Source organism: Fukomys damarensis, unplaced genomic scaffold, assembly GCF_012274545.1.
Source record: "Fukomys damarensis isolate Sample0158 unplaced genomic scaffold, DMR_v1.0_HiC HiC_scaffold_4, whole genome shotgun sequence".
NCBI classification, from domain to species: Eukaryota; Metazoa; Chordata; class Mammalia; order Rodentia; family Bathyergidae; genus Fukomys; species Fukomys damarensis.
The window spans coordinates 35940474-35965657 of NW_022900916.1; the positions used below are offsets into that span (position 1 = coordinate 35940474).

The 25184-nt window shown below is 34.3% G+C and overlaps 1 protein-coding gene across 2 annotated transcripts in view; it reads right to left on the reverse strand.

Moving 5' to 3' along the window:
• Positions 1-4908: 4908 nt before the first annotated feature.
• Positions 4909-25184, reverse strand: part of Mkln1 (muskelin 1) — a 103616-nt gene continuing 83340 nt past the window's right edge. Inside the window, exons 14-16 of one of the 2 annotated variants that reach the window (XM_019205662.2) lie at positions 20694-20796; positions 13557-13611; positions 4909-5192 (exon numbers count right to left, since the gene is read on the reverse strand). In XM_019205662.2, coding sequence (XP_019061207.2) covers positions 5188-5192; positions 13557-13611; positions 20694-20796 — 163 coding nt within the window. In that variant the 3' untranslated portion in view covers positions 4909-5187. Of the gene's footprint in view, positions 5269-13556; positions 13612-20693; positions 20797-25184 lie in introns of both variants that reach the window. The other variant, XM_019205663.1, reaches the window with a different exon arrangement.

A 25184-nucleotide genomic window follows, 5' to 3' on the forward strand; every position in this document is an offset into this window, starting at 1 on the left:
TTTGGTTTTTTTTTTTTTTTTTTTTTTTTTTTTTTTGTACCAGGGATCAAATTTAGGATCTTGCACTTGTGAGGTAGGTGGCAATACCACTAAGCTAAATCCATAGCCCAGGGTCTAGTCATATTCTTGAGGGGAAGACACTCATTTACTTATTTTTAAGAAAAAAATGAATTTCATAGCCACTAATGGAAGCTATTCCTAATATTTAACTATATCAGAAATTGAAAGCCAATTCATAATATAAACCCCAACATTAGCAGAAAATCAATGCTATTTATGGGAGGTAGGAACAGAAAAAAGGTTAAAAAGACAATAGGCAAATGGAAATTCTGGTGGTGGTGGTATACCGAGTTTTCCATGAGTTCTCTTGTAAGATTATACTCTATCAATAGTTCTATGACAATAATTTCTAGTGCCAGGAAAAGAAGCCAACACAGGTTCCTCCATTAAAGCTGCTGTAGCCATTATAACTTTCCAAATGAAAATGATGCATATGTTTTTATAGCAATATCTAAATGTTATTCAATAATATATATTTTTAATTTCACTATTACTGTTTGCCATAAACAGGAATGATGAGCATGTCTGCTTCAGAATGATTCTGAACTGATTTTTTTTCAAGCAGTAAAATGGTCCTAAGAAATGCTACAGAAAATCAATGAAGTTGAGGCTAAAAAAGGTAGTCAGAAGTGGTGGCACACACCTGTAATCCCAGCACTCATGAGACTAAAGCAAGAGAATCGCCACAAGTTTGAGGCCTGCCTGGACTACATAGTGAGCTCAAGGCCAGCCTGAACTACACAGTGAGACACTGTCTCAAAAAACCAAAACGAAAAAAATAAAAAGTTAGCTAAGAAAAATAACTGGAAACACAATTCACAGTATTTGGAAGAACTCAAGGTTAAAAAGTCATACATACATAAAATCTTTTGAGATAGCATTTATTGAGGAAAAACAAAATGAGCATTTGGTAAAGAAATTTATGGACTGCGATGAGTGCCAAAACAAAGCTGTGGCAATGTTATTCAGATAAGCTAGTCAGTTCCATGTAATTTCAACAAACTTGGAAACCCCAACCTTCAACTGACATACCTCTAGACTAGAGTTGGATAGCAAAGTCAGTTTAACATTAAGACAAATCGCATGGAGATATAAGCCACAGCCAAAAGACTGGAAAACAAAAATCTTTGCATTAGAGAGTCCAAAAACTTACAAGTATGATCGTACACAGACTTCCATGATATCCCTCCAACAACTACAGACTTTCTCTGAGGGAAGTCAGCACATCAAAAAGGACTAGTTAAAACTTGGTGAAAATTCAGGCAAGAATTACTACAAAGGGATGAGATTGTGGATGAACAAAGTTTTTTGTTTTTTGGTTTTTTTTCAGAAAATAGGTGTTAGGAAAGGGCATATTCTGAATAGCTACATAAGTTTGTTTACACTGTTACATACTGTAATGATCCTTCCCATAGAAATTACTTCAAACTGTAATTTTCAACTGTTATACAACACTCAACCAGCTAAGGACTTCACAAAACTTTAACTCACGAAATAATCAAATGATCCACAATTACCCAATGAAGTCCATGCCATGTTAAGAACAATTACTGGGTAATTTCTCTCTGTAATTACCATGAAACTGAGTAAAACTTTTTGACCCATTAAGCATTGTTCTTACTCTCCCACTAGGCTTTGTAAGTTTGTAGTTGTTGGTTAGATTTTAAAATCCTTTTTTATTATGTGAAACTCAAGATGGAGCTCTACATAGCACTTTTAAGGCAGGTGTGAAAAGACCCACTGGAATGAAAAGCTGCCAACCATTTATATACAATATATATATATATTTCACTCAAGAGTGCATTTTATAAGCTTAAACAAATCACTAAGCCCTAAATCTGACTGGCCTTTCTAGGACAAACCAATAACTTAAGTTTCTCAAGTTTCCTATTAGTTTTTATTTATTAGACATGGACAGGTCAGTTTTAGTATAAATGAAAAACTGTATCTTAAAAAGATGACCTTGGTAAAGGTTAATGTTGTCTTGTCAGCTTTAGCACAGAGGTAGAGCTACCCAACTCTGACTTCCTTTACCTGAATAAGACAGTGATTTACTCTGAATTAATTAAGCTGGTCATGCAAGGTCTCTTGCCATTTCAAAAAATAAAATGCAAATTCATTAGAGAGATGAATTGCAAATCAAATCATTTCTCATGAAATACAAGCACTGAAAATAGTATTTGGGAGCTAGTTTATTTCTGGTTGAAAATAATATATTCCATTAGGGAAAAAGGCTAAAGCTATGGATAAACTAAGCAAATTGTACCCCACTAATTGATGTGTCTAAAGCATCATCCAGGTTTTTCAATTTGGGACTAAGCCAGAATGAACAAATTTTTAAGTAGTAAAGGACATATACAGTGGAACCCTGGTTGACAAATTTAATTTGTTTTATGATTTTGGGGATTTGAATTTGTGCGGGGAAGATGACCATAGTCATGTTTGTCACCCAAAGTGAAGTTTGCAAATGGAAGCACAATTTTGCCTAATGCTTTTGTTTGCAAAGGGAATTGTTTGCAAACAGAGGAGTTCATGAATGGACGTGTTATTATATTTAGCTACCTAACCACCAATATACTGCTAGAATTCTTGGAATATATATAGCTTCTCACTAAAAACTTCTCACTAAACAAGTTTCAACGAAGGGCTCTGATGTGAAATACGAGCAATGTGTCAGTCTTGGCTATGAATGCAGGCAGCCCAACGTTCTCTGCAGTCAATCCTGGCAGTGCCCAATAAACCCCCAAGGTACAGATTCTGACTTAGTCAGTTACCTTCTCCGTGACTCTATATCACTTAGGCACAGTAAGTGTTCACTATGATTCAAACCTATTTAAACATGGTAGTTAAAAAAAAAAATTCCACCAAAATAAAAGGATAAATTAAAACAGGCATACCTTAAAAAAAAAACAAACACACACACAATAGCAGAGAAAAGCGGGAAAAAACAAAAATCACTGAAGTCAGAAACTGAATTTTCTCTAAGTAATATGACTAGTGAAAAATTACAAAGAAATTACTGTAAGAATAAATGGTGAAAGGCTGAAGAATTTCATTTGGTAAATGTTTTAAAGTGCCAAAATTCACAGTAACCAAATTGGAGCTTTTAAATTTTTATAGTCTTATCAAGTTTAAGTTTTTCCTTGCCAACATTCTGATTTGCATCTGTCTCCATAAAATAAAATCCAACAAGCTATAATATTAGTGATATTAATATTTTATGTTCTTGGCTGTCAATCAGAAGAATCATTTTACAAATTGTAGAAGTCTGCAAATAGAATGAATTTATCCAACTGTATAATCAATTGGTTATTGTGTATCTATACAATTTGGTACTTGCTGAATTATGTAGTATACTTTTCACAAGATAAGGTACAGATCTAAAGGTTTAACAAATCACTATTAATTGCTTTAGGGTACTTGGAAAGTCAAGAAGCCCACGCACAATATAAGCCTAGCAAAAAAATATATATTCTATCCATCCCAAAAAGAAGTAAAACCATGTAATAAAAAGAGAGAAAAGACATCTCAAAATCCCATTCCTATACATATTTTTGGAGGTGCACAATTTTTTCTCTCTGGTGAGGACTAATCTTACTACTGAGGGACACTCAATCATGAAGTCATTCACTCTTAATAGCTGACAGACAGACATTACATCGAGTTTGCCATAAGCATGGTGAGTGTCATCAGCACACCTTCTGAGCACATGTAAACACTAGTCAGATCCAGGTTTCTCATATTATATTCCACAGCATCTCACTAGAAGATACATACCTCCTCCTCTACATAAAAATGGAACCATGGAAAAGCCCATCTATTATACCTTTCTATTTCATAAAAAAATTTGTATCTTTACTTTTCTTTTTCACTATTTAAAAAAGTTTGGTCCATGTGCTTAATGACATGTCTGTCAGTTGTAGACCAATGGATAATCACAAATCACTACTCTTCAACACATTGGTATTTAGAAGTAGATACAGGGAGATGTACAGAAAAATGAGTGCACAGGTATGGACCCCCCTCACTGCCCATGTGCCTCAAAATGAACTGCTAAAAAGAGATGGCACATAGGAGAAATGAGAGCCCTGGTTTTGAACAGAGTCATCATTTTCTTTCAGAATTACTACAAAGATATCAACAAACATATTAATCACTACTGGATCTTTCCTGATGGCCATTTTTAGAATGGCTCTCCTTAGTTCCAGTTTCTGTAACTGAAAGCCAAATGCTACTGTAATAGCTATTATAAAATATAACATGAAACATTATACACCAATCTGTGATAGGGCATCTTGGTTAATCTTGAATTTCATTTTTTAGTTCTATGGCAATAGGTGCAAATTCGAGCCCTCTATCCTGTCTACTGTTTAAGGTAATATAAGACAAGTCAACCACATATATCACTTTAACATACAACAACTGTCCTATAGAACTATACATCTGTTAAGAATGAAGAAGTAAACTAGTGACACCACTTACAAGCAGCTGTATGATGTGAGGTAAAGTGAAAGGGATGGAAGAGAAAACAAAGGTCAAAACAACCCAGCAACAAAACCCCAAATTCTTGTAGCACTGAGCCTGTTGGGAGTGCTGTTAAAAAGAAATGAAAAAATTAGAAAAGGATAAACTGCTTAATTTTTTCTTTTATACTCACTTTTAAAAATTAAAGTAAGATGTAAATAGGGAAAGGTGAAGGGGGGGAAGGGAGGGCAGGGTTATGGGGAAAAAACAAGAAACAAGACATATCATGTAAAGGTACAAGATCCCAATGATAAATGTAACTGTATTGTTTGCTTTAAATGTACCAATAAACTTAATGGAAAAAAATTAAAGTAAGAAAAAATATATATTTAAATGGAAAGAATACCAATTTCACTTTATTAGCCTAATTTAGAAATAAGAAGAGGAGAATGGGGTTGAGATGAGGTATGAAGGAAGGGGGTTAAAACTTGTGACGGTAAAGATCCCTTCAACACGCCGGTGCAGTCCTCAATCACTGCAGCTTCACTTCAGTCAACAGAATTGCAATCCAAACACTGAAAGTGACTCCTGTTCTCCACTTGTGTGCCCAGTGACTCTTCAGTTACAGAGTGATGAGGTCTACCAGGTTGCCTTTAGGAGGAGTCATGCTGTCAGGAAAGAAATTTACTAAGGTGTCAAAGAGCTGAGTTCTTTGAGCATAGGTATGATCCACATCTGAAAAGCCTGGTGAAGAAGAGAGAACATACAAACTCAACATGTAACAGAAAAGTTAGTTCAGACCAGCAGCAATGTACAATGGAAAAAAGCAAATTAAATCAAGCTTCAGAACCAGACAGACTCTGCTAATGTGATTCCCATTCTACTACCTGGCAGTGGTGTGGACTTAGTTAATATCAGCTTCTCTAGCATTCAGCATTCTTCAGCTGTAAATCTATGACAATCTTGTTTATAAGATTACTGTGAATATTAAATGCAATGATATGTAAAGTACCTAGCAGAAAGACTGGTACTTCAGTAACTAAGTAATATTGATTTCTATTCCTTACAAAGTTCTTCCTCTATTAATTCATTAAAGAAATTTTAGTCCCTACAAGGAATGTTATCACTATGTATGCCTAAAATGCACCAATAAATGTTTTGTTATTTAAAAAAAATGAAAAGGATTTTAGGAAGTGGCTTAAAAAATCACTAAGGCTCTGAGAGCTGGAGGTATTAGCATAGTACTGAATGAAAAAAATGTAGATGACTGAAATTAACAAAACAAGTAATACGTAGAATGGTGCCTGGCACGTAGTAAATACCATCTGTTACAGTACTGCACACCAGACTCTGCTGGGTATACATTATAAAAGAATACAGAATGAACTACTTTTATTCAGATAAATATTAGAAAGTAGATGACATTATTAAAAGGTGGGGACTGTTACTCTAAAGATATTCCTTCCCTAAACTCTAATAAAAGCCTAATTTTCAAGTTCCTACCAGCCAATGCAACATTCAAGGACATGCCTCCTTCTTTCAGTCATCTGGTATACTGATCTCAGGTGCTTCAGATTTCTTATACACAAATGAGATATTTAAATGACAAAATATATGATTTTCCTATTGTTGAAATGGCTAGCTGAGACGTGAGCCCTGCTGAGTGCCATCAGAAACAGAACTAGAGCCACAAAGAGTTATAGATGCCATGATGGGTCAATGAAAACTACTTCAAATCAGACTGATCTCCATTCAACTTAGAATACAGTTTTAGGGTCAATCTGTTTTAATTTTGTAAGAACAGGGAATAGAATATAACACTGCCAAGGGTACCAGTTTCCTGAAAGAAAAGAAATGATGTCTCCAGAATGGTACATTTCCTTTTTAAAATTTTTATTATTACTGTCTTAAGTTTGAAAGGAAAATATTTCTTCCTTTGAGCTGAGCTTTTATCAAAGCCTACTATCATATCACAGAAATGAATAGAAGGAAATACTCTAAAATATTAACAAAGCTCATCTCTGAGTGGTGAGATTAATCTTTTTTCTATAGTATGCTTTTTTAATTTTCCAAATTGGTTTATTTTCAATTTTGTATTTGAAAACTTTCAAACCAACAGACAAGTTTCAAGAGTACAGTGAATACTTAGATGCATGTTTCACTTTGATTCATCTGTTGTTAACATTTTGCAGATACATTCTTCTGTGTGTTTATAACCTATTCACAATTTTGTAAAACTACTTGAGAATAAATTTTACATACCATCCCCCTATATTCTTGAGCACGTTTCAGTTAACAAGAACATCCACTTACACAATCAATTATATACTAAATTCAGAAAATTTAACATTGATATCCTAATAAGTAATCTTATCCACAGTCATTTTTCTCACTAATTTAAAATCCAATCCAATCTAAGATTACACACTCTACATAGTGTGCTTTTGAGGAGAGGGGTACTGGGGATTGAACACAGGGCCTTGTGTGTGCTTGGCAAGCACTCTACCACTTAGTTACACAGCCCTATATTTAGTTTTCGAGTCTCTTTAGTTTAGAGTAGTTCTTCAGTCTCAGTATCTTTTATGACACAGATAACCCTAACCCTCCAACCCCCTGTACCAGAGGCATTGAACCCAGGACATTGTGCTTTCGGGGGCAGGCACAGTGGAACTGAACTAAATCTCTGGCACAGATATTTTTGAGGAGCCCAGAGAAGTTATGCACAGATGTTAAATTTGGGTTCTATGATTAGTTTTTCATGATCAGATGCTGTTTGAGATGTTTTAGCCAGAAGCGATTCTATGCATCCTTCCTTCTCAGTGCACCAACTCAAAAGGCACGTGGTAGTTTGTCCCAATACTGGGGACATTAATTTTGATCACGTGTTTAAATTGGTGTATGACATATTTCTCCAATTCTGGTTGTTGTTTTCCAATTTTTAATTCATTAACTGGATGGGGAGATAATTTGATATTGCATAATTATCTTATTTCCCAATAGTAACAGTAACTGATTCTTGCTGAAACAATTATCATTTATATGTGATTTTCTAACTCTACAATTCCTTCTACAGCTTTTAGTTGACATTTATTATAAAGAGCATTTTTTTCTTCTTTCCATTTTACTTGTTTAGATCAGTATATACTCCTGAGCCCTGTTGTTTAATGTTAAACCTTTTACTATCATCATTGATTGTGAGACTTCATACTGTTTCAGATTTGGAATCTAGAGTTGGTTTCTGTGTCTTTCTGAAATATACCCATCGATTTTCGCGCATGGCTTTATTTCCTGATATAGGAAGATATCCAAGCTCACCCTTGCACTGCTCTAGAGTCAGGCATTTCTCAAAAAAAACCCTCGTTCTTTTTTTGTGGCAAATTATATTCAGAAGCCCAAGGTCAATTATAGTTTGTAGGCCTATACACATATACATTTATTTTTTAAAATATTAATACAAGTTTTTACTGCTAGTTCCATTTTTTTAGTCTCACAGAATTCATCTTTTATTCCATTCCAATTTCCCTTCTTCCACTAAGAATACCTTGACTCCCAGTGATATTATAATAATTTACTCATTTGCTCAACTTAAAATATATACGAAAAGAATTTTAGAATTACTACACTTATACTACTACCAACAAAAACAAGATTTCTTTGCTTTTTGGGGGGGTATTGGGGATTGAACTAATATTTCTTTGCTTTTATGGTCCTTACAATATACATTGCTGACAGTATAGAGTTTAAGCATTGTAACAGAAAAGTTTAGTTCTCTTTTCTCCTACTGGAGATTTAATAAATAGGTGTGTTTCTTTATATATTTAACTCTAACACTTTTCATCTTGTTTTATTATTTCATACTGAATTTGTAAAAATGCAGGATACATTATATTTTTAAGAAAAGATAGTGATTCTATAACACATTCCAATGAAGTAGTACCATTTTCATGAGATCAAATGACTTAAAAGGGAGGGACATGTTTAGTTTCTACTATGTGCAAGGTACTTCATATATAAGGCATGAATGAAAAATACAGTGAATGTTTGAATTTTAAAAATTACAGTAAAAGACATACTGCCATTAAACCTCTTCAAAATATTCGCTCTTGCTTAAAATACACTTACTGCATCATTTCTTGCTACTTTCTGAAACAGTGCTAGACGTCCTCTTTCATGAATGTCTTAAGTTGCTCTGCGGTAGTTGAATCAATTCAAAATGTTTATCTTTTATAGTCATTTTGGCTTTGGTGAAGAGCCACAAACAAACTGCACTGTTTTGGATCCAGTGAATCAGGTAAGTGGCAACTTACTGTAATACTTTTACTGTAATATTTTTATAAGCCCATCTTTCCACTGATGGCACTTGGCAGCAGCAATTATCATATGTATTTTTTAAAATCATGCCTCATAAATGCATTCATGAAAAGGATTTCCAGAACTGCTTCACAAAGTAGTAAGAACAGTAAGCTAAATGTGTTTGAAGCAAGGGAAAGTATTCTGAGGGGGATTAATAGCCATGTGTTTCATTGTAATAAGTTTTAATTTTTTACCGTATTTTTTGATCAACCCTTGTATGACCATACTACACTGCCACAAAATAGTAAGGTACATAAAATCCATTTTTCAGACAACTTAGAGTTAATAATTTAATAAGGTCTCACAATCGGTGAGGGAAGAGAGAGAATGTGAACCCAGTCTGTCCAGAGCCCATAATTTTTATTTACTGAGGTGCTCAAATTACAGAGCAATATGCTATGAAGATTTAACCCTCAGAAATACATTTTACTTTTACTATTTAACAACAGGAAAACTGAAACCTGCCATGCATGGTGGTGCATGCCTGTAATCCCAGCACTTGGGAGGCTGAGGTAGAGGATCGCTGTGAGTTAGAGAGCAGTCTGGGCTACACAGTGAGCTCCGGGTCAGTCTCAACTACATAGTGAGATCCTGCCTCAAAAAACAAAATAAAACAAAAAGAAAAAGAAAACTGAAACTTATCTAGAATTAGATGAATGATTAAGTTATGGTAGGCCCCTATTTTGGATTAATATGTAGTTATCAGTTCAACTAATACGAAAGATCTCATATATAGTTTCATAGACACAGTTTCAAGCCATATCACCCAAGGTTAAACTATGTGATGATCTATGCTTTCTTGCTCCAGCTCTTTTTTTTTTGGGGGGGGTACCAGGGATCAAACTCGGGTCCTTGTGCTTGCATAAGGCAGGCGGCGGAACCACTGAGCTAAATCCCCGACCCTGTTTCAGCTCTTATACTAAACTGTACTTTCATTCTGTTTAGGGCCATTTTCCACATTTGTATGTGGTTTGGTGACTTCACTATTTAAAATTGCCAAGAGTCTAGTGTTCTAGGTGCAGGAAAGCCATGATATGCTTTACAGAGAATTTTCATAATAAGCTTCATTCAGGCATGAGTTATTCCTGCTGACCAGGAATTCACTGTTCATGAAACAATAATATATATTAAATAAGGAATCTTTAAATAGAAATACATACAAGTAAAGGTTATATACATTGATCAGCTGAAAAAGTATTTTAACCAGAGGCTCACAGAAACCTCTTTATTTCTCAGAGGAGCAATAATGCTGTAACCATTCATTTAAAGATCTCCTATGACTTTATAAATGTAATTATTTTGAATAATGAGAATCAACTGAATTAAATGTCTCTTTTACAGGGGTATGTGTGTAAAGATCTACCAGATATGATTATAATTGAGGGTAGAGGGTAGACTGAGAGAGGTCATTTAAGAATCTTAAGCTTTGTAGTCAATTTTTAATTTTTCATTTATTTATTTATTTATTTTTGTTATCAGGGATCACAATTGGGACCTTGTGCTTATGAGGCAGGCAATGGAACCACTGAGCTGAATCCCCAGCCCTAACCTTCCCTCTTGTTACCTTTGCTGACTTGTGTGCACCATGTTGTTTCTCCTCCGTGATGTTTGTTTGCCATCCCAGCCTCAGAGGCAGCCAATTATGGACTGAAACCTCTATAAACTGTAAGCCAAATAAATTCCCCTACTTTTTTTTTTTTTTTTTTTTTTTTTTTTTTTTGGTACCGGGGATTGAACTTGGGTCTTTGCGTTCACAAGGTAGGCCACCAAACCGCTGAGCTAAATCCCCAGCCCAAACATTCTTTTTTAAATTTTTAAATTTTTTTTGGTACCAGGGATCAAACTCAGGACCTTGCACTTGCAAGGCAGGTGGCTGAACCACTGAGCTAAATTTCCAAACCTGTAGTTAATTTTTTTAAAAAAACACATAACAGAAAAGAGGTGGAAGGGCCAGTGAGTTAGCTCAGTGGCGCTGCACCTACCTTGCAAGCACAAGATCCTGAGTTTGATCCCTGGTACCAAGAAAAAAAAACCACAAAAAACAAAACTAGGTGGGAGTATAATAACACAATGAAATAAAATGCAGAGTTAAGACAAAAAGATAATATTCATTCTAAACCACTTGTCCCTAACCACTACATTTTTTTCAAGTGTATTTTCACCATAAAATGGAATGAGGAACTAACATCATCAGAGAAGTGGAAACTTCTGTAAACTCTATGAGAAGCAATATAGTTAGTTGATGGTTAAGAGAATGAACTCAGAAGCCATACTGACAAGGTTTGAACCATGGTTTTGTCACCCACTAGCACTATTCCTGGGCAAGGTACTTCAGCCTCTTTGCATCCCAGGTTTCATACACAAAAGAGATCACCTAGTGGTGGGGATTAAATGAGCTATGACATGAAAAAATGCTTAGAATAACATCTGCTCCCATAAAAATAATATTAACTAGCTATCACATCATTAATATTTTGTCCAAAAACAATGACTGCTCTAAAAAACAAGTGATATATTACTTTTATTTCCTCTATTATGAAGAAAGTGATGATTAGCAAGGTTAAGTAACTTCCTCAAGGTTACTGTTTTTCTTTTTTTGTGGTGCTGGGAATTAAAACCAGGCTCTCATGCATGTTAGTCAAGTGTTCTATAAATGATCTCTAACCCCAGCTCCAGGTTACTTTTAAAATTAGCCAGCAGTAGAGTTAGTACGTCACCCTTGACTCTGACTCATAACCACTATGCTATAATTTACCTACTAAACTATACTGCCTCCCTCAGACAGAATCTCACAGGAATTTCCTTTTTTGTATTTTTCTCAGTCGTGTTTGTATTGTTCTTTGTACATCTGAGGTTTGTTTAGAATCCAAGTAAAACAAGTTGTTCCTAACAAAATATATTAGCTGGCAGGGAACTGGGCAGACACATAAGAAAGGAGTTTAAATGAAGGTAAAATATTTGCTGATATCACCCTAACATCTTTAAAATACTGCCAAGAAATTCTTGTTCTAAGGGCTAAAAGTCAGGCAGAGATAGTTTAATACTGCTTACCAATAAATAAAAATAAAGGCTCTGGGCTGTGGTATGCATAAGAAGACACACATTCATTCAAACTATCTATGTGCCAAAGTTCCCAATTCACATATCACTACATCTCTGCTACAAATGATAAAATTTAAAAGGGTATGACCTTTCTAAAATAATGTTTATACCCAGATTCTCTGTCATCATACAGTTGTAATTGCTAGTAGACCAAAGACATTTTTTAAAAGCCCTCAAGTATATGGAACATTCCTAAGGTGAACCTACTTGAAGTCATGTTTTACAAAAGTTTGTTCAGTCTAGCCTTGCAGAATTCTACATATTCTAGAGTTAGAACATAAGACTGGGATAACCTTCATCAATAGCAACACCTCAATTGCTTTCTATGGACAAAGAGAGGGCAAAAGTCCAAGAAATGCTGTTATTCTTTCCCTTCTCAGTTCAAACACCAGAATTTGTATCTATATAAATTTTAAAATATATAGTTTTATATTTTTTCTCTGAGGAATAGTTAACCTTTAAGAGACAAAAGGATAAATAACAAAACTAAACTGGCATCTCAAAGTATTTATTCCAAATATAAAGAGTTATATTTATATTACATATACATATTAGAAAATGTCAACTCTAAGGCAAATAGTAAAAGCACTGGAATCAATGAGATTAATGTGTATTCACTGTATAACTATACATTATAATAACATGCAGAGAGCAGGAAATTTTCATATTTCAAAAGAACAAAATGCTGATGAAAAGCTGAACTACCAACAAGTTATCCTAGCAAAAATATCTTTAGAAATTCATCTGACCAAAGGTCTGGATCCTGAAACTTCTACAGACTTTGTACTTTACTACAGTGTAGTTTGCTTTAATAGTTCATTAATAATACTATTTGAAACAGCCTTATATGGAATTTGAATGTTTTAAATTCCAATTTAAAGCATTATCTATTGATTGATGGGAAAGGGAGCCATGGATAAATTTATGCTTTTATTAAAATGATGTTTCATTTTAGTAAATAAATATTCTATTAAATTATAAAAAATAAATAAATAAAATAATACTATTTGAGAGTACTTTTTAGTAATTGAGAGTACTTCTTAGTAAAGAATGATGCCCGCATCTGAGATGAAGAAAAACTTGTTTCAATTAAAACTTAATGATTAAGATACAAACCAATAAAATATTTTTCATTCTTAAGAAAGAGTTCATTTTCGCTTCTCCCAAAATGACTGATTTCACTGCCTTGCCCATTACCATTCTGACACCACACAATTCCACAAAAAATAAACTAAGAAAAACCATTTAACAAGTATAATTTCACAGTATGTCAGTAATACAAACTTAATTACAAAGCAGTGCTGAACAAATTAATTTATCTTGACCATGTCCCTACTGCCACCTGTTTACATCATAATGCACCTGTTGTAGCAGGAATCCCAAACTGAGCCACAAAGTGGGGAATGATGCTTGGAGAGTCAGCTTTTAGCAGGCTGTCACAAATGTTGCATACTACCTTTGGATTTGCTCCAGTTGTTTGGATGGACACCTCCCCTGATGTTTCATTTAAAAGAAACCAAAAGCCAATCTTTCAAATGCTAGGGCCCCTGACTGGATAATTATACTGGCACACTTACCTAAAGCTGTAAAATCTGAACCAGATTTGAATAGAGCAGAAGCTAGGAGCTGGAACTGTAAAGAAAAACAAAAGCAAATTAGCTGGTTAGTGTGTTGAAGGAAAATAGCTTCTACATCTTTGACCATTACTTTCTGTACTTGCTGCACATATATTGTATAGGTTCATTCAGCTAAATAATGACAAGAACACATTTAGATTTAAGAATATGCCTGCTTTCTTATTGGAGTTCTATTACTGTTTTCCAAAATACCTGACAAAGTCCAAAATTATTTTTCAAAGTTTATTAAAATATGTATAAATCAAGGAACAGTAGGTTTGCTGCAATAAAAAATATAGTCATTCACTTTGGGTTCTACCAATCTACCCATATGGATACTGGTACCCCGGACATAGTTACTGAATTTTTGGTATAGTATATTCTTAACTCAAAAATAAATTGCATGACCCTGTAAAATACCTGAGGTCTCTGCTGTATAAATATAACTGTGAAAAAAATAGCACACATATGTGATTCCCAAATTACAAAATTACAAAGAACAATAGGATCCCACAGTCATGGATGATTATATTTTTACCACTGAAAGTACTCCCATCTTCCTTTTTGAGATAGGTCCTTGCTATGTACTCCAGGTTGAGCTATTACCAGCCCCTTTTGATTTTTCATTTTGAGATAGTGTCTTGCTAAATTGGTAAATTCTCAGGATGCACTCAAACTTGCAATCCTTGAGATCCTCCTTTCTTAGCTTCCCACAATGCCAGGATTACAACTGAGCACAAGCCTCAAGTCTTTTCTCTTATCATTAAGTGTATTTTTGTCATGTCCAAGAAGTTTTTGGCTATCCTAAAGTTGTAAAGATATCTTATCTCCAGGCTTTACTGTTTTATATTTAATCTGTAATCTTAATTTTTATATAAACAGTAAAATAGAGATTGAGATACCCAGTTATTCAGCGTCATTTGTTAAAAAGACTTTCCTTTCTCCACTAGACTTGGCAACCTGATCAAAAACCAGTTGGTTATATATATGTGGAACTATTTTTGTACTCTAGTCTGTTCTACTGATCCATTTGTCCTTAAGCAAGTACCACAATGCCTGACTGCTTTATACAGAGTGTTAACATAACATCATTTAGTATAAAATCACCAATTTTTCTTTTTTTTTTTTTAACAATCATTTTGGATTTGAATTTTGTTAGATGCTTTTCTTCATTTATGGAGATGACCTATGATTTTTTCTCCATTCTGTTTATGTGATGAATTAAGACTGTTTCATCTTCAAATGTTAAACCAATCAAATATTCCTAGGATTCCCTTCTATTTGGTCAATTAATATTTGGATTCAATTAAGTAAAATTTGTATAACAATTTTGCATCTATGTTCATGAAAGGTATTAATCTATAATTTTCTGCTTATAATGTCTTTGCTAAGAATTTTTTTTTCTCAGTACTGGGGATCGAACTCAGGACCCCGCAGGTGTGGTGCCAATGAGCTAAATTCCCAGCCCCAGTCTTTGCTAAGATTTTATACCAGAGTTAAAATGGCTTTATAAAAGAATTCAGAAATTGTCACATTGTCCTCTGGTTTCTGGAAGTCTATGTAAAATGGTTTAATTTTTTCTCCTTCATTCCTTAAAAAGTTGGTAGAATGTGTCATCTGGGCCTGGACTTCTCTTTGTTGGGAAGTTTCTATTTACAAATTCAAACAGTCTCATAGAATAAGGAGTTCCTTAAGATTATCTATTTCTTCTTATGTCAGTGTTGATAAATTGAATCTTTTAAGGAATGTATCAATGTCATCAAATTCCTGACTTTGTTAACAAAGTTATTCATAGTATTACATTTTTTTTTTTTTTTTTAGTACTGGGGATCAAACTCAGGACCTTGAGCTTGCAAGGCAGGCAGTGGAACCACTGAGCTAAATCCCCGGCCCCTCGTAGTATCACTTTAAATGTATGCAGGAATTGTAGTGATTCCACCCTTTCCTTTGTGATGCTGATATTTTATGTTCCACTTTTTTTCTAGATGGTTATTAATTTTATTTACCTTCTCAAACAACTGATTTTTCACTTTAATATTTTTCTCTATTACAGTATTTGTTTCTGATTTCGCTACATTTTCTATGTATTTATTTGGAGTTTAATTTGCTCCTCTTTTCTAACTCCCAAGGTGAAAGGTAAACTTCATTGATCTACATAAAGACAAGGAGAAAGCTATTATTTGAGTAAGTGGATTGACATGTGAGACCATGATTTTAACAAATACCAAATGATATTGCAGATCAGGATCCAAACTCTGGATTCACACATCTCAAAGTTGTTTCACAGGCATCTTAAAATATGAAGCAGTACCCACGTACTGCCACAAACAGCTTCACAAAGAGCCTTTTCATTTCAGCTGATAGTTAATGCCATTCTTCCAGATTTTCAGGTCAAAACACTTTAGGATATTTTTGTTTTGTTGGTACCAGGGATCAAACTTGGAACCTTGCACTTGCGAGGCAGGCAGTGGTACAACTGAGCTAAATCCCCAACCCTAGTCTTTTTTTTTTTTTGGTACCGGGGATTGAACTCGGTCGGGTCTTTGCACTTGCAAGGCAGGCCACCAAACCACTGAGCTAAATCCCCGGTCCCAGAGTCTTTTAAATCCTATGTTCAATTTATCATACAGATCTCTTGGTCCTACCTCTAAATATACTGAAGATCTCATCTATTTCATTTATCACTCTAATGCTTTTTTTTTCTCATTGAGTTTATTGGTACATTTTAGGTATATAGTACAGTTACATTCATTGAGCTCTTGTACCTTTACATGACAGGTCTTGGTTCTCAATTTTTTCCCCTTACCCCTGCCCTCCCTTCACCCCCTCTTCCCTTCCCTATTTATGAACTACAATAATCCCTGGCTTAGACTTCTACCATCTCCCTGATGGATCTCTCTGTCTTAATTTTCATTCCCGTTTAGTCTATAGTAGTTAGAACAATCTAATTAAAACACATCATATCATATCTCATTCTTTTCTATAATACCCTGAACTGACTTGTTATTCATTCAATGTAAATGCCAAAGTCCTCTGGCTTATCAAGTTATTCACAATCTGTTCTTCCAATGCCTGCTCTTACCTCTTGGACCTTATATCTGACTACTCTTGCCCTTCTTAACTCTCTACTTCATTTAGCATGTTCGCCTTTTCACTCTCCTGAACCATGCCAGAATGCTTCTAATGTAGGATCTTTGTTCTAGCCCTCTCTTCACTAGAAATAATCTTCACCAAATTATCTGCTTATATCATTCTTCACATCTTTCATATCTTTGTGAAAATCTCATTTCTAATTTAAGTTTATTATGATCAACCTTTTAAAACTGCAACTGTCCAATTCTCATCTTCTACACTTATCTCCTTTTCTCTTATTTTTTAAATTTATAATATTGACCAAGTTCTAATGTATAATATAACTTGCTTATTTATATTTATTATTTATTCATCTCTTCCACTAGGATGTAAGTATATCTTGGGCAGGGATCTTGTTTGGTTTGCTAATATATTTTCTATACCTACATCCTTTGCATATTGTAGGGAATTCATACACAGCTGTTGACTTACACTAGTATTCTGGGAAGTAAGCAGAAGCATGGTTCTATTATAGAGTACTCTAAAAAGAGCAGACATGATTTTGGGATCTTTTTATCAGCCCTTTTCTAGAAAAATGTATCATTTTATAAGATAAGTTTATCATTAATTCAGAACCCATGTTCTGGAGACTAGAAGAAGCAAAAAACCAAAATTGTGTGTGTGTGTGTGCGTGTGTGTAGCCACACACTGTCTTGATAAGAGGCAACGATAATCATTATAGTAACCACACATACAAAATCTAAAAAATCCTTTTAGTTATTGATAGTCATTTAAATAATGAAAAAGAACAAAATCAGGTTACTACAGAAAATGAAGAGCATAATGCCTTTCTCAATGAGAAGAATCATCTCCTATAAGGAAAGAGATCTAGTTGCCTCAATGACAAATGCTGTAAATACATGTACTTTAATTGTAATGAGATTTTTTTTTTTTTTTAAATCAAAAATAGATTATTGGAGAGCCAGAGATTTAGCTCAGTGGTGCTGCCACCTGGCCTCTCAAGCAAGCACAAGTCCTAAATTCTATCCTGGGTACCAAAACAACAACAAACAAGATTATTGGAATATAAAGTTTAAAAGTGAAATCTGCTCACACATTTTATACAAAATAATAATCCTGCAGACCTGTAATTATCAATGTCAAGAGTTTTTTCAATTTTTTTAAGTGAAGACAGAGGAGAATCTTTGGGTAAGGGCATGGTTTTGAAAAAAACTTTGTGAGGTCATTCTGATGTTAACAAACACAATACTATTTTACTAACTTCTAGGGCTAAATTATTCTTACATGATTAAGCTTTTAGGAAATGCCATGGAAGTCTATAATATATAAAACACATTTTACTATTGAAAAAAAAAAGAAAGAAAAACAGAAATTAGCTACCAAAATTTTTCAAATTTTCCCTTTCCTGATTTTTCCCACTAGCTTAGCTTTAGGAATAAACTGTTTTGGGTCAGGGATTTAGCCCAGTGGTTCCACTGCTTGCCTCGCAAGAGCAAGGTCCAAGTTCGATCCCTATATACAGTTCCTACAGCTGAATTTATTTACTATGAAATTCTTTTGTTTTGTTTTTTAAAATAAGGAGAAAATGACAGTGCCCAATTATATCCATTTTATATACATTATGGAGAAATCAAAAGGAAATCTCTGTAACTTTCAAAGTATTTCCAACAAAATTAATACTAATGGACTTCACATAATGTAGAGTTCATATTCATAACAGCTTAAATCAAACATATTCTGCTTTTTGGGCATAACTACAATAATCTTCTTTATTGTCAATAGTATCGTGAATTGACTGAAGTCCCAAGAAAAACAAACCAACTGTCTCTATACAGGGACATTTTAGAATCTAAAGTGTGTCCCCCTGATTCTCTACCTAGTAATAGGCTATAACCAACACTGAGTGAGAGAAATAGGACTTAATTTCACAGCAGGAAACAATGAAGAAGTGTTTTGATGTTGAGGACACTCAGGCTCTATCGCTTTCAAAGTACAATGAATGTGGTGCGTTCAAGAAATCTGACATTAAATCTAAAACCTGTGTCAATGCCAAAGACAGAAAAGCATGTCTGATATTACAATTATAAAGCCAAAGAAAATCAGTAACTAAGAGAAATGTGTGTAAGTGACAGAACTGGGTATCATCTGCACCAATTCTATGAATGAAAGAGAAAATGGATTGCAGTTCAGATCTGCTAGATGAACAAGATTAGAAAAGGAAAAGGAAGGGAAGAAAATGAAAAGGAAGAAATGACAAAAGGAATCTCAGAAGTTAGTAGAAAGAAACAGGTGTGGTGGCATATGTCTGTAATCCCAGAACTCGGGGAGGTTGAGGCAGGAGGATCACAGGTTTAAGCCCAGCCTGGACAACTAAGCAATTAACAAGACGCTGTCAAAATTTAAAAAAGTAAGATCTTGGGGTGTAGCTCAGTGCTAAGGCCCTGGGTTCAATATCACCATCTCTCCCTAAAAATGTGTTAGTGGAAAGAGAGGCTATTGTAAAACCATGAAAGTCATTGTGGGGAAAGTCAAATATTGGATGGGAAAAAATGCCCCTAAGAATATGAAATCTAGCTGGGCATGGTGGCACACACCTGTAATCCCAGCACTCGGGAGGCTGAGGCAGGAGGATCGCTGTGAGTTCGAGACCAGCCTGAGCTACATAGTGAGTTCCAGGTCAGTCTCAACAACATAGTGAGACCTTGTCTCAAAAAAACAAACAAAAAAAAAGAATATGAAATCTTTAGAAACAGCTGCTTCTAGCCCCATAACAAGAAACTGAAGTTCTGCTCAGCTACTGATCTCTAAAGTTTAAGAACTAATGATGAATGAAATTAGTAGCCTATAGTCAAGCTATTTTGCAACATTTGTACAACTCAACATTAAAGCATCAAGGATTCTCTTCCCACCAACCTCTCTTTCTCCCTACAAAAAAGGGGGTACTTTCTTTTCTCTCTTTAGAGAACTTGAGAATCAACAGAAAACTTTCCCTTTTTTTGGTATTGGAAATTGAACATAGGGCATTCACTCAACAATCCTGTTTTTTTTTTTTTTAATTTTAAGACACAATTATATTTCCACATTGCCTAGGCTGGACTCAAACCTGTAAAACTCCTGCCTCTACCTCCTAGATTATGAGGCTGTGCCACAGCACCAAGCTCTAGTAGGGCGCATGTGAAAGACAGAGAAAGAGAAAGACACACAGACACACACAAATACACATGGTTTGAGACAGTGTAGGTCACACTGACTTCAAACTCACCATGTAACCCAGGATGGCCTCAAGCTTGTGATCCTTCTGCCTCAGTGACCCCAAGGCTGGGATAACATGAATACTCCAATAGCTTTATTGGATTTTTTTGAGACAGGGTCTTTTTGTATAGGCCTGGCCAGACTCAAACTCATTATGTAATACAGGCTGGCCTCAAACACCTCAAAAGAACACTATGAACTGTTACATAATTCATAAAAGAATCATGAGACTATGGAAAAAGTAAAAATTACTGTTTTCTTCCTGATGTTCAAAACTAACACCTGCGTTAAAATGTTGTATCTGAGAATTCTTTTTTAAATGGATCAAGGGTTTTCTGTGTAACTTACATATTACCACATAAAAATATGCCTGTTTAATATTTAGCATACCTGCTCTTTTTTTTTTTTTTTTTTTTTTTTTTTTTTTGAGACAGGGTCTCCCTATTAGTTCAGGATAGCCTTGCACTCACTATGTAGTACAGGCTAGCCTTGAATTTGTAGCAATTCTCTTCTCCTCAGCCTTCTGAGTGCTGGGATTGAGTGTGCACCACAACACCCAGCTTACTTTTTTTTTTGGTGATACTAGGGATTGAACTCAGGACCTTCCACTTACAAGGCAGGCAGCGACACTACTGAGCTAAATCCCTGGCCCTGGCTTATTTTTAAGATTAGTGTCATCATATTTTCTTTTAAAAGTTCAAATTAGACATTTTTTTAAATACTCAACTTCTGAAGTGTACAATTTTTCTTTACCTCTTTTGTCTCTTCTGGGTCTGAATGATCCACAGTTATATAAAGATCATTTTGCAAATATTTTAGAGCACTAAGAGGATCTATTTGGGCCTTTTCTTCAAACCTAGAAAATATAAATATGAATAATAATTATTTTGGGTTATAAGATACCATGAGAAATACCTTTAAGATCCAGAGCAAAGTAATATACCTCAGTTCATAAAAGCTTCTGTTTGCAAACAAAAGCATTTGTCAAAATTTTGCTTCTGTTCACAAACTCTGCATCAGGTAACAAACATGACCATGGCCATCTTCTTCACAGGAATATAAACCCAGCCATCTTCGCCAAAATTGTAAAACAAATTAAGTTTATAAACTGAAGTACTATTGTATATGAAGTGAGTTTTTCTGGAGATCTAAAAAGCATGTCTGGGAATCCAGAGTAAGAATACCACCAGGCACAGTGCAGATGTGGAGTCCTTGGAGACATAATGGAAATGCCAGGTGGCCACAAACAGATGCAGTGCTGAAGAACACGTACTTGTTAGCCTTTTCTTAAAAATGCAGTTGAGAATTAAGACAACTGTAAAACAGTGAATATGCCAAATATTTTACGTATCAGAACTGCAGAAAGGCCCAGTGCGTTTTATTAAAAACAAGGAGTTATAAAATAAAAAGTTGTTTAGATTTATAAAATGGATTTTCTAAAAAATGTGCTTAACAGATTGGAAAGTGAAATGAGTATGGTCTCTTTTTAAAGGTATCGTTAACATTGATTTGATATTTTTCATGAGACTATTTCCATGCCTCAATGAAAATAACATGAGAAAAAAACACCTGTAGCAACCACTTACCAAGCAATGTAATATGTGAGATATTGTATAAGGTATTTGATACACATCATTTTGTTTACCCCCTAAAATAACTCTACGATGATACAGTTTTACCATTTTTAAAAACAAGAAACGCAGGACCAAAAAAAATGAATTTGACCAAGGTAAGAGCTAGTAAGTAACAGCAGCACAATCAAACTCAGTTGTACTTGTTCCAAAGCTGAAAAGGAAAAGCGTTCTCTTAAAAGGGGATGGGAGGGGATTCAGGTCTATCTATCTACGTAAGATAATGTATATTGGTTATAATCATACATGATTTATAATAAATTGTCATGTTTTTCAAAATAATACAAAGAAAAGACAACTCAATTTTTCTCTGGGAAAGGAAAATGGTAATGGAAATGGAAATGGACTCTATCTCATGGTGTTCAGGCTGAGGACACCCTGAGTGGTATGGTAAGGTACCTGTACTTCAGGCAAGTCAAAAACTAGCAAAATATTACAGCTCTTTTGTACCTTTATTTACTTCCTTGGTACATAACATACTGTTCTCCATCCAAATGTATATTTTAACTAAATAGAATAATTATTTTTCATAACAACAGAAAATAAGGAAGTCAGCCCAGAAACACTGGGTAAGCTGCTATATAATGAAAAAATGTCTAATTAGTATGACATTTGAATTAAAATATACTACCCAATTATTTAGAAACAAACTTCAATCTATTCTGTCTGCAATGTAGCCATGTCCTTCAAATTCTTAATTCACTTAAGAGTCTGGGAGGGAAAAAAGTCTACACTGTTTCAAGTGTTTAAAGTTGTCATTTTTTTTAAATTGTCAGTTTGAAGTAGTAGTAGACAAAATTTTTAAGATGTTCTAGTACCATGCTTGTCCTTTTCTCAGACCCATAACAAATTTTCAAGAAATTTTGGGCAACCTTCAGAATTATTCAATGTCTTACTGAGTTTTCTCGGACTCTTGAAGAGTATCTCTTTCTCTTCATGTCTCTCAAAAGGTGGTGACCTTCTAATAGCTGACCTTCCAGGAAAGACATTTACTCCTCTCATTCTCTCTGAGAAAGCTCAAGGATGCAATGTCAGGCAAATTCTTTTCTCTAAATGCTCACAGATAATCTCCACAACAACTAGTTGGTAAATAGAAATGAAACTATAGTTTCTCCAAAGTTGTTTACCATTTAAACAAACTATTTTAAAAATAATGTTAACATTAGGTAAAATACTAAGGAAGGAATGTTAACAACATTACTTGGAGATACCTCCAAGTTTAAATCTTGTAAAAGTTTATCCTTTGTCATCTAGACAAAGTGAGAATTCTTTTTTTTTTTCCACGTCTAGATCCTGCAGGAAATAAACACTAATTATTCACGATATGCTTCACACTGGCTTCTTCATTAATTTATCTCTCAAGCACAACTTGTGAACCAGAGAAATGGTAACTACACATTATACAATAAAGGAACAAAAAGTCAAGTTATATATAAATAGGTAATTTTAGGTATTTACATTCTATATAAAATACAGAATGTGCTAAACATACAAAATAAATACTTGCACACATATATACATATGTATATGTTTACATATGTAAACATGTGGGTTTAAATGGAGAGGTGTGAAGTCAAGAATACTTGGGATAAAATCCTGTCTTTGAACCAGCACTCCAAAAATTCTCAAGGATATCCTAGAAAGACTAATGAAGCCAAGAGTAGATAAAGTCTAATGAATGAATATACCAGGTAGGGTGAGCAGTTAAACAGAAGGGAAAGAAAGAGAATCAGTAACAGAAAAACAATGCAATGACAGGGTAAGTCAATACCTTTAGGTAATAACTCTGAATGTGAATGGTCTCAATTCCTCAATCAAAAGACACAGACTTAGCAGAACAGATCAAGAAACAAAATACAGTGGTATGCTGTATACCGGAAACACATTTAATCCAAAAGGAAACTCACTGGCTAAAATTCAAAATATAGAAAACAATATTCCATGCGATGGGAACATACACAAAAAAAGCAGGAGTAGCTATTCTATTTTCAGACAAAGTGGATTTCAAGTCAAAACTGATCAGAAGGCAAAGAAGGTCCTTCTAAATTGGTTAAGGGAACAATTTGATAGAGGTAACAATTATTAACATATATGCACAGAACAGTATATCCACCTTCATAAAACAAGTATTACTGGACATAAAAGATCAGACAAATATCAATTATACTGAAGAATCTCAATATTCTACTGTCACAAACAGATCAACTAGACAAACATAATCAGCAAGTATCAGAGCTGGGGCCGGGGATGTAGCTCTGTGGCACTGCACATGCCTTGCAAGTGCAAGGTCCTGAGTTTGATTCCTGGTACCACAAACAAAACAAAACAATTATCAGTGCTGAAGCAAACCTTCAAACAAATGGACTTAATAGATATCTACAGTGTCCCACCCAGTAACAGCAGAATATATATTCGTCTTAGCAGCACATGGAACTTTCTCCCAAAGAGACCACGTACTAGCTGATGAAGTATGCTTCAGTAAATGCAAAATAATCAAAGTTATAGCATGCATATTATCAGATCATAGCATAATGAAACTAGAAATCAATGACAAAAGAAAACACAGAAATTATGCAAACTCTTGGAAATTAAACAATACACTCTTCAATAATCATGGGTTACAGAAGAAATCAAGGAAGAAATAAGACAGTTCCTGGAACTAAACAATAATACTGACACAACATATCAGAATGTATGGGACATAATGAAAGCAGTCCTAAGATAGAAGTTTATAGCTTTGAATGCCCATATCACAAAAACAGAGCAAGCCCAAATGAATAAACTAACAATGCACTTCAAAGTCCTAGAAAATCAAGAACAATTCAAATCCAAAGTTAGTACAAGGAAGGAAATTATAAAGACCGAAGCAGAAAACAATAAAATTGAAACAAAAATATACAAAGAATCAATGAATAGAAGAGCTGGTTCTTCAAAAGAATAAACAAAATAGACAAACTTTACCAAAAAAAAAAAAAAAAAAAAAAATTAAAAAAAAAAAAAAAAAAAAAAAAAAGTGAAAATGTAACAGACACTGCCAAAATCCAGAAGATTATGAAGATTATTAGCAACTACTTTGCAAACCTGTACTTCAATAAATCAGAGAATTCAGAAGAAACAGATTCCTAGATACATATGAATTACCAAAACTGAACCAAGAAGATATAAAGACCCTGAATAACCCAATAACAGGCAATGAAATTAAAACAGTAATAACTATCAACTAAGAAAAGCCCAGGTCTGCATAATGTTTAGTAAGATTGAAAGGGAAGCAATACCTCCAAAGTCATTCCTGGAAACTAACATTACCTTGAGAAGCTAATCACTTTAATGAATATAAATGCAAAAATCTTCAAGATATTGGCAAACAGAATGCAACAAATTATCCGAAGGACCATACATCATGACTAAGTAGGCTTCATTTCAGGCATGGTTCAACACATGCAAATCAACAAATTTAAACATCACATTAATAGAAGCAAGGACAATAATCACATGATTATCTTAACAGACACACAAAAACCTTTGACAAAATTCAAAAACCACTCATGATAAAACCACTGAAGAAAACAGGAATGAAGCTTTATCTCAATTGGATAAAAGCCATTTATGACAA